Below are 9,561 nucleotides of genomic sequence, written 5' to 3'. Positions count from 1 at the left end.
GGGTGATATAAAAAGTACCATTTCTAAACCTCTCGTTTTTAAAATTCTAACCTTATTTTCGTTTATATTTTCATCACTGATTCTAGCAACAAAGTTCCTTTAAAGACATCTACTTACCTGCCACACACCCTTCCTACAAGAGGATCATTAGAATTCTGGAAAATCTGGTGCGCAGCAATCGCAATGTTTTCAAAATGAAGGATCAAAAATGGAAAGTTGCCATTATCAGTTCTGAGGATTCTAATGCCTTTGTTCTTCCGGTAAGTGAACCTAGACTAGAACATTCTCATGGTTTTACACTGAGGTTTGGTAAACCTGAAATATCACTCAGCCTTTTTTTTTTTCTTGTACTGAACCTCAGTACAAGAGATTTTAACTATAAACTTGTCTGTAAGAATGGTATCAGTCTTTCCTAAAAGATACATGGTATCTTTTAGGAAAGGATGATAAGGGAAGGATGTGAGAAAGCGAGAGAGTAAGAGACAGACACAGGAGAGATCAGACACATCTCTTCTCACTCTTCACCACACACCTCTCAGAAATATCCATATTTGTATGTTGATAGGATTTACTTTGATTTATAAACTGTGTGTTTTATGATTGTTTTTCAGACAGGCCATGTCTATGTCCATGAAGGACTCTTGAACATGGTGGCTAATGATGACCAACTTGCTGTTATTCTGGCTCATGAATTGGCCCATGTTGTTCTGGGACATTCAGTAAGTTTCTCTATTTTGGCAACTGACCGCACCACCCCTGCTAACATCTTCCCACTCCCCTCTGTCCTCATCATGTAGTGTCCAGTAAACACCAACCTTCATTTGCTTTTATTCAAAGACTTCCTTTACCTCTCATACATTCCTTTTAATAACAACCATCAAGCAGACCATCTTCTCTCTTTAACTCAACATCAAACGACATCCAATGTGAATTATCATGAATCACATTCACTAGCAAATCTACCCATCTACGATGGAGGCACAAAACGAGGGAGGAGAGTCATAATAATAACAGCAGTAAAATGAGGGAGGAGAGTCATAATAACAGCAGTAAAATGAGGGAGGAGAGTCATAATAACAGCAGTAAAACGAGGGAGGAGAGTCATAATAACAGCAGTAATGAAAATCCAGAGTTACTTGAGGTCGGTGAATTTTTGATAAAAATGCAAAAATCGATATCCACGAAATAATCATACTTTCTGATTTTTTCATGTTAAAAGCCTTCCTGGCCAACTCATTAGCATGTCCGACCAAATGCTTGGCAGCATTTCTTCTGTCTTTTATGTTCTGAGTTCAAATTCTGCCAAAGGTTGATTTTCTGGTTCATCCTTCCGGGGTTGATAAAATAAGGTTCCTTTTGTGAACTGGGATCAATATAACCAACCAGCCCCTTCCCTCCCACCTCCAAATTTCAGGCCTTGTGCTTATAGTAGAAACGAATATTTATTTTTCCTTCTCTCCACAGGCAGAGAAAGTGAGTTATGCTCAGATCACTGATATCTTTGTCATTATTGCAATGGCAGCGATTTGGACATTCTTACCATTTGATGGCATCGCTCTTGTGACACAGGCATTTTACGAGAAAGTGGTTCAGGTAATTACATTTAACATGTTTTGGTTGTTTAACTAAGTTTCTGATAAAATATGCAATGTCCATGTTTTTATTATTTAATTTTTAAAAAATAATCAAGAATTTGAAGGGATTTAGTGTAATAATTAACTTGTCCATCATTAAACTGGTGTTTGAAACCTAACTTAACGAATAAACAATTATATAATTAAATATTGATGAAAATTAAGGAGTAAAATTTAATTAAGATTTAATTGTGAATCCTTTGAAAAGGTCAGTTTTGGCCAGGCTGGTTTCAAACGGATCAATTCTCTTATTTCATGAGGGACAGGTGTTGTAGTCTTAACCATACAGCCATACTGGCATTCATACAAATATTTCAAGTCTTTCTCTCTCCCTCTCTCCTATATTCTTCTTCTCTGTCTGTTCCTCCCTTCTTCTTCTCTCTCTTTCTCTCTCTCTCTCTCTCTCTCTCTCTCTACTGTGTCTTCTTCTCTTTCATCGCAGATTCTCCTTGATTTACCTTACAGTAGGAAATTAGAGACTGAAGCTGATATTGTTGGCATCAAATTGGCTGCAAAGGTTCGTATTGCAATGTCTTAGTGTAAATCCACTCACATAACTTTGTGTTTCTATCTCTCTCTCTCACACACACACAAACACACACACAGTGTGTTTTTATGCTTGTCCAACCATTTTTTGATAACTAGTGTAGGTCTGTTTATGTCCCTGTAACTTTACAGTTTGGTAAATGAGACCAAAATCATAAGTGGCCAGACTTAAAAAATGAAAAATAAGAACTGGAGTTGATGTGTCCTTCAAGGCAATGCCCCAGTGTGGCCACAATCCTATGAGTGAAACATGCTAAAGAATAAAAGAATAACATGTGTTAGGAAGCGCATCCAGCCATAAAAACCCTGCCAAAACAGACAGTGAAGCCTGGTGCAGTCTTCTGCATAGCCAGCTTCATGTCAGACCTTCCAACCCATGCCAGCATGGAAAGCAGATGTTAAATGATGATGATGATGATGATGATATGTACCTCCTTTTAAGCTGTCTCTCATAAATATGAACGATTGTATTTTTAAAATCGAATTTGTTTGCTTAGCTTTCCATATGCCAGACCTGAATTGCATGTCTTTTATTGAGGGAGGAAATGTTACTGGGTAGGCAGCCAGGGTGATTGGAAGTTGGGGTCAGCCAAGAAAAATGGTGTCAAAGATGACAGGACCCTGACGTTGTGGTTGTACAGTGTTGGGATTGTTATTTACTATTTAATAATGTCTATTTTATAATGTCTTGTTATTCTGGCCACACTTACCTTCTCTCTACTTACCTGTACAGGCCTGTTACGATATCAGGGAAGGAAGCAATTTCTGGAAGCAGATGGAAATAAACGACAAGCTGAATCAAGTGACCTCGCCCCAATGGTTGTCGACTCATCCCCTCCATTTGCAGCGTGGTCAGCTGATTGACCACTTGGTCCCAAAGGTAGGTAAACAAGAAATGGGATTAGATACATTTGACAGATATTTGTCCTCATCTTCTTTGTTGTTAACACAAAGTTTCGGCTGAATTGTTTATATTGTCTTTGATTTTTTTGTTTTAAAGGCTATAGCAGTGCGTGACCAATGTGGATGCCCACCTTTGTCCAGCGTCGATCCAAGAGAGAAGTTTAAGAAGTTTGAGGAAGCAATGGAAAATATTATAAGAAGCCAACAAGCTGGACAGAATTTGAAACAAATCAATGTTCTGATGTAGATGCAACAATTTTTTACAATTTTTACAATAAAATATATTTTTATGAAATTTTATTGTTGTTGTTGTTGTTGGTATGGTTGATTAATTTCAAGTGAGTTTCCCCTGCATTCCCTGGGTTTCAAATCTTGGACTACATAATCAAGCGTCTCTAGTTCTAATATGTCCAATGTGCCGATGCCGAGGCTGATGCCAGTGCCACCTGACTGGCTGCTGTGCTGGTGGCATGTAGAAAGCATCCGCTAAAGTCTCGGAGTGGTTGGCATTAGGAAGGGCATCCGGCTGTAGATGCCTTGCCAAATTAGATTGGAGCTTGGTGCAGCCTCCCGGCCTGCCAGTTCTCACTTAAACCGTCCAACCCATGCCAGTGTGGAAAGCGGACATTAAACGACGACGACGATGATGATGGTGTGTCTAAAAGATTTTTTTTTTTTTTTACTTGTCGAGTAAGGGACATAACTCTTGCAGATCGTCCAGGACTGGTGAAGTCGATGTGGTTTCTGGGGAATTAAATAGCTGTCGCCGGTTAAGAAGGAAAGTTTTAGGAAAGACATGAACCGTGGGAGATTGAAGTGGGACAACGTTCCAGGGAAGCAAGGAGTGGATATAGTGTTTAGCGTGGGGCTGAGGGGGTTGGAAGTACTAAGAGTGGTAAGGTATGGAAAGATGAGTGGAGTGGGGGTGCCCGATTTATGACAAATCGGAACCAGCCAGTTCTGAGGGGCAGAGGCCATTATAGTGACAATAGGAGAGAGAGTGTAATGTGAATTGAATGCCGTATGGTTACTATTTCTAGCAGAGCCAGTGACCACATAAAGACCCACTCATTGGTTTGATATAATTGATAGTTAATTATATGGGCGATCTAATTGGGGGCAGGAAAGGGAGACATCTTGTCTGTCTGTGCACAAGACTTGAATCTTATGAAATGTGGAGGCAGAAATTTGCTGGAATTGAAAATGTTCAGAGAAAAGAGATGAGCTGAGGGAATAAAAAAAGGTGTTAAAGGAATCAGAGACGATTTGTAAAGAAAGACGACATTCTTGGTAAACAGATTTGTGCTGCGATCGATTAACCATTCGAATGGTACATTTACTGCTCTCTTTTCTGTTTCAATCTATGTACTTTGTACTTTTAGCTTTCATTCTGGTCTTTATTTTCTACTAATTGCAACTTTGTGACCCCTCTTTTATCCTTTTCCGACTTCATTCTATGCTTATGTCAATAGAAGACACAAATTACTTGAGCTGGGGGATAGGGGAAGACGTATTTTTCCAAAATGAGATAAGGGAAATAACTCCGTGTAAATAAATTTTCGAACGTGTTTAAAGAGTTGCTTCCCTTGTTACTTTGAGACGCACACCAAACTATTTTTAGTATTATTTCCATGGAAGACTGTTTATTGATTAAAATAAGAGAAACGTGAAGTATATCGAGTTACAATAGTAATTGTTATTAGATGATAATATTTTCAATCGAAAATCTAAGGAAGCTTCTTTAACAAGAACAAGAACACCACCAGTAGCGGTCAGCGGGAAAAGATTGATAGAGACGCGCCGCCAGTAATGTTTAATTGATGAGCAATTTATGATCGGGTTGAGAGAAAGTGTCATGTGACCTCACTAATAATTGAAACTGAAGAGTTGAGAAAATGTGAGGGGGCAGCAGGAAGAGGAGTGATTTGGGAAGGTAGGAGTGAAGAGGAAATGAAAAGAAGAAAAGTGCGTATGCAAGGAAAGAGAGAGAGAGAGAGAAAAAAGATAAACAGAGAGAGAGAGAGAGGGAGGGGAAGATATAGTGGAGGAAGGAAGAGTGCTTTGAGCATTCCAAAACAAAGCTCTGTTGAGTGGAGGATTTAATAGAAAATGAACTCACGTGCTGGACGTTCGTTGTTTGAATTGGAAAATCGATCGCGTACTACTCTCCACCTTTCCCTTCTCTCCTTTTTCTTTCTCCTTTCTCAATATGTATGCATGTGTGTGTGTATGTATGTGTGTATGTATGTCCTACGAAAGCTTGTAAACGACTTCAACGTGTTGTAGTTCCCAGGGTAGAGCCCGCGCACACACACACAGACACAGGTATATATATGTGTATATATACACATACACACACACAAGCAGACACATATATATTTATGTATGTACGTACGTATGTATATGTACGTATATGCGTGTATATGTTTATATTTATACATCTATCTATCAATCTCTCTCTCTCTCATTCACACTACACACACACACACGCACACGACCCCACACAGAAGGTATAAAGCGGTGGTATGAAGAAAGAAAAGAGTACTCAATACGCATAATAAATAAATTTTATTGTTGTTGTTCAGCACTGTCCCATTAAGTCATTATTCAAACTACACACACATACAGCATATATATCTCACTCTATACTTGTATATATATATACACATATACACGTATACACAGAGAGACAATAACGTGTATATAATTACATGTATTTTCTTATTCATACCTATTCATGCATGAATGAGCGAGCATATACGCATATATATATGTATGTATGTATGTACGTATGTGTGTGCTAATAAGTGTGTATATGTCTATAAATATACATGTAATATTTGTGTGTATGTGTGTGTGTGTGTGTGTGTGTGTGTACATGTGTTCATTTTCACGTTCGTATCTGGATTTATGTTCAAGCATAACATCTATTTTCGCATCTGTTTTAGATGTGTCCAAGTATTATTTTTTAAGATGCCCCACGCAACACTCCAACGCGTTTTGGTTCGATACAATTTTCGCAAGAAACGCGGTGTTTGATTTCAATCGAGGAAGTTCAGTCTGCCCGTAATGAAGTTGCCCAAATCACTCGGCTCATCCGACTGGAAATATTCGAAAGACAGTTCCTTGAAATACTCTAAATCGACGACCTTTTCTTGGTTCTGAAACGACATGACGTCACAAATATGCAAATTAGATCGATAAATAAAGAAAAGAAGGATACCAACAAATAAAGGGGTCCTCTAATATAACTACGGGTCCACCAAATTTTCTGTGGGTGAAATCTGTTTGTCGTGTGGGAACTCGTTCATTGTTATATATATATATATATATATATATATATATAGAGAGAGAGAGAGAGAGAGAGAGAGAGAGAGAGAGAAAGAGAGAGAGAGAGAGAGAGAGAGAGAGAGAGAGAGAATTTATAAAAAGACGAAGACGGGTGTGTAAACAACAAACAGATGTATTAGTTTAACGCTGGGGAAGTGAGAAAGTCATATATATGCATATATATGTATAAACGTGTATATATACATATATATACACCCATACATACATATATACGCGCACACACACGTAAAGCAAGTTGAATGTGTTGAAAATAAAACCATAAAGAATGTGGATATGTGTGTGCTTCTATGAGTGTGCGTGTATGTATGTCTACGTATGTATGTGTGCGTGTGTGTCTAGCACACACACACACAAACTTTTTTAATCTTTGAGTTACTCAGTTTCATCAACAAATAATTCAGTGAATGATTTGCAGGGGTCTGAAGATTGTTATAAGGTTCGCAGTCGGATATTATGAAACTGCAGGTACTCCGATGGATCAAAAGGCTTCTTTTTTTTAATAAACACACACATACACACTCACTCACTCATTCACTCACTCACTCACTATCTCTGTCTGTCTGTCTGTCTGTCTGTCTCTCTCTCTCTCTCTCTCTGTCTGTCTCTCTCTCTCTCTCTCTCTCACTGTCTTTCTCTCTCACACACGCGCTAATATATCCCACCACATACAGATGCACGCACATTCACATGCATCAATATCGATCACTCGATAAACAAAGGAATTATTAGAGACGGTTAGAGATACCTTTGAGAATATGATGAATGCAGTCCTGGCATCTTTTGCAGGAACTCCAAAGTCTGACAGAACATACTCGAATTCCTCAATATCGATGATTCCATCTCCTGAATAGAATAATATTTAGAAGCTCCAGGTTACTCAGAGGACAACATGGATGTTACAGAAGCAACGTGATTGATAGAAAAACTATTTTGTTATAAGCACCCGAAGCAGCGTGGTTCGTTTGGAATTTTGTATTTTTTTTATACATAAAGTCTATAGGGAGAAGTTGTTCTCCGGGGCAAAAATCCCACAGCGAATCCCATTGACATTCGAGTGTACAATATCGTATTAAAAATCAATACACACACCGTTATTTTGATCTACGCTTTTTCGTGTTTGTGTTGAATCATTTCTAGCTTGGGATGCTTCAGTACACATCGGCAAATATTTTGTTTGATGATTTCTGTATAGGGACAGGATTTTCTGTTAAACTCCAAAGAACCGCGATGATATCTATCCAAGAGAGAATTGGCCCTGCAGATGGGATGTTCGCATAATACCATCGCCCGGCAATCTAACTGAAACTATTTGAAACGGCGGTACGACATGCTTTTTTTAACACAATAACACTCGCACCCACATTGCTAATTTGACCAAAAATGTTATTCGAGATCTGGATTAGGCAGTTCTACCATACCCATTGTATTCTTCTTATATTACACCTTTAGATTATCACTCTTTCGGTTGCTCTTCAATAATCTGTGAGGCGTTTCGTTCAACAACGATGTGGAGCTGAAAACGCGGTTTGAGGAATTCTTAGAATCAAACCCCACTGATTTCTACCATCAATGCATTGAAGAATTCGTGGAATGTTACCAAGAATTTGGGAACAATGAAGGAGAATATATCGCTGACTGATTTGTTAAAACTGTTGATGAAAAATAAGGATTGAAATGAATGGAAGAAAAGAGAACGAATTTATCTGACAACCCAATACGTGTGTGTACGAATAAAAGGCAACAAAAACAAAGACAAGATGGCTTTGACTGGAATGTCTTCTCATCTTTTTTTCATCAGGACGACACGAAACTAAGCAAGAACGACAACAACAATAATTCTTTCTAATTTTGGCACAAGGTAAGCAATTTTGAGGGGAGGGGTAAATGGATTAGATCGACCACGATACTTAAACTGGCGATTTTATTTTAATCAACCTGGAAAGGCTGAAAGATAAATTTAGCCTCAGTGGAATTCGAACTCAGTAAGGTAAATAGCCGGAAGAAATACCAATATGCGTTTTTATCTGTCGCCATAACAATTGTGTCAGCACGTCGCCTTAACAACAACAACAACAATAACAACAACAACAACAACAACAACAACAACAACAACAACAACAGCAGCAGCAGCAGCAGTAAAATCAACTCACTGGTTCTGTCGTATAAACTAAAGCGATATTCAATATAGTCGTCCAACCAATCAGGAATGTTGTGGGTGAGGCCAGCGGCAGGGGGAGGACAGGCCTTGTCTTTGATTTTTCTTTTCTTTGATGTTGTCGCATTCAGTGCCAGATTGGTCCACATTTTGATCTAGAAAGAAGTATTACATACTTAGAGTCATACATACATACATACAAACAAATATCTCAAGGAATACTGATCGAATATTCCCATCAAAACTTCTGGTTGTTTGGGACAGAGGGGCAAAGTTATGTACCATCATAGAGGTCAGCTGCCCTCCAGATATAAATGCCTCTTTGGAAATCAAAGAAAACGAAGATATTTATGGACAACTGCTTTGAAACCTCCAGCTTCTATATCCAGACTATGAATTCATAATCATACTAATAATAATTGGAGCACTAGGTTTTGTTAGTAAATGCTTAAAGGAGAATCTGGATAAACTGGGATTTTAAGAAAGAGAAACTAACCGGCTGATTCATACATTACAAGTGCGGTGTTATTATTATTATTATTATTATTATTATTATTATTATTATTATTATTATTATTATTATTATTATTATTTCGCTTAGGAATAGCGATATTAATAACCTGCAGTTAGGACTCAATACATGTTCGCTTCAGAACTTAGCGTCAGTCGAATGCTGAACAAGAACAAGAAATTAGAATGACAAAGGAATAGGCAATCATGTTATGAACTTCATTAGCTTACAGATGTTTCTGCTGAAAGGTACAATGCACTCATAGCTGAATGCTTGTGTGTCACTCGATAGCTTCATCGGAACTTTAAAAAATGACACGATGGCTATGGGTGGAATACTTTTGATCATAGGTCTACTTCTAAACAAGAACGACATACAAAGTACACACAAACACACACACACGCACGCACGCACACACACACTCATGCACACATACATACATGTATATATATATATATATA

The 9,561-nt window shown here is 38.1% G+C and overlaps 2 protein-coding genes across 2 annotated transcripts in view; one reads left to right on the top strand and one right to left on the bottom strand.

The window, feature by feature from the left end:
- The first annotated feature begins 24 nt into the window (after positions 1-24).
- On the top strand, positions 25-3,383 carry LOC106876088 (metalloendopeptidase OMA1, mitochondrial). The gene is made up of 6 exons (XM_014924495.2): positions 25-260; positions 612-719; positions 1,465-1,593; positions 2,077-2,151; positions 2,914-3,060; positions 3,181-3,383. The coding sequence occupies exons 1-6, from the start codon at positions 195-197 to the stop codon at positions 3,328-3,330; spliced, it is 675 nt and encodes a 224-aa protein (XP_014779981.1). The 5' UTR covers positions 25-194; the 3' UTR covers positions 3,331-3,383.
- A 2,253-nt stretch (positions 3,384-5,636) lies between these two features.
- Positions 5,637-9,561, bottom strand: part of LOC106876086 (calexcitin-1) — a 176,371-nt gene continuing 172,446 nt past the window's right edge. The window contains exons 4-6 of the mRNA XM_014924493.2: positions 8,585-8,744; positions 7,180-7,277; positions 5,637-6,244 (exon numbers count right to left, since the gene is read on the bottom strand). Of these exons, the coding sequence (XP_014779979.2) occupies positions 6,125-6,244; positions 7,180-7,277; positions 8,585-8,738 (372 nt within the window). The 5' untranslated portion in view covers positions 8,739-8,744 and the 3' untranslated portion in view covers positions 5,637-6,124. The remainder of the gene's footprint in view (positions 6,245-7,179; positions 7,278-8,584; positions 8,745-9,561) is intronic.

The sequence above is a fragment of the Octopus bimaculoides genome, chromosome 23 (genome assembly GCF_001194135.2).
Source record: "Octopus bimaculoides isolate UCB-OBI-ISO-001 chromosome 23, ASM119413v2, whole genome shotgun sequence".
NCBI classification, from domain to species: domain Eukaryota; kingdom Metazoa; phylum Mollusca; class Cephalopoda; order Octopoda; family Octopodidae; genus Octopus; species Octopus bimaculoides.
The sequence above is the reverse complement of the archived record's forward strand: the minus strand, read 5'-3'. Positions and strand labels throughout refer to the sequence as shown.

Coding starts and splice junctions, on each gene's coding strand:
- LOC106876088 (XM_014924495.2), top strand. CDS start 195: ATGAAGGATCAAAAATGGAAAGTTGCCATTATCAGTTCTGAGGATTCT. Junction 1,594..2,076: donor TTTACGAGAAAGTGGTTCAG/GTAATTACATTT, acceptor CTTTCATCGCAG/ATTCTCCTTGATTTACCTTA. Junction 2,152..2,913: donor GCATCAAATTGGCTGCAAAG/GTTCGTATTGCA, acceptor TTACCTGTACAG/GCCTGTTACGATATCAGGGA.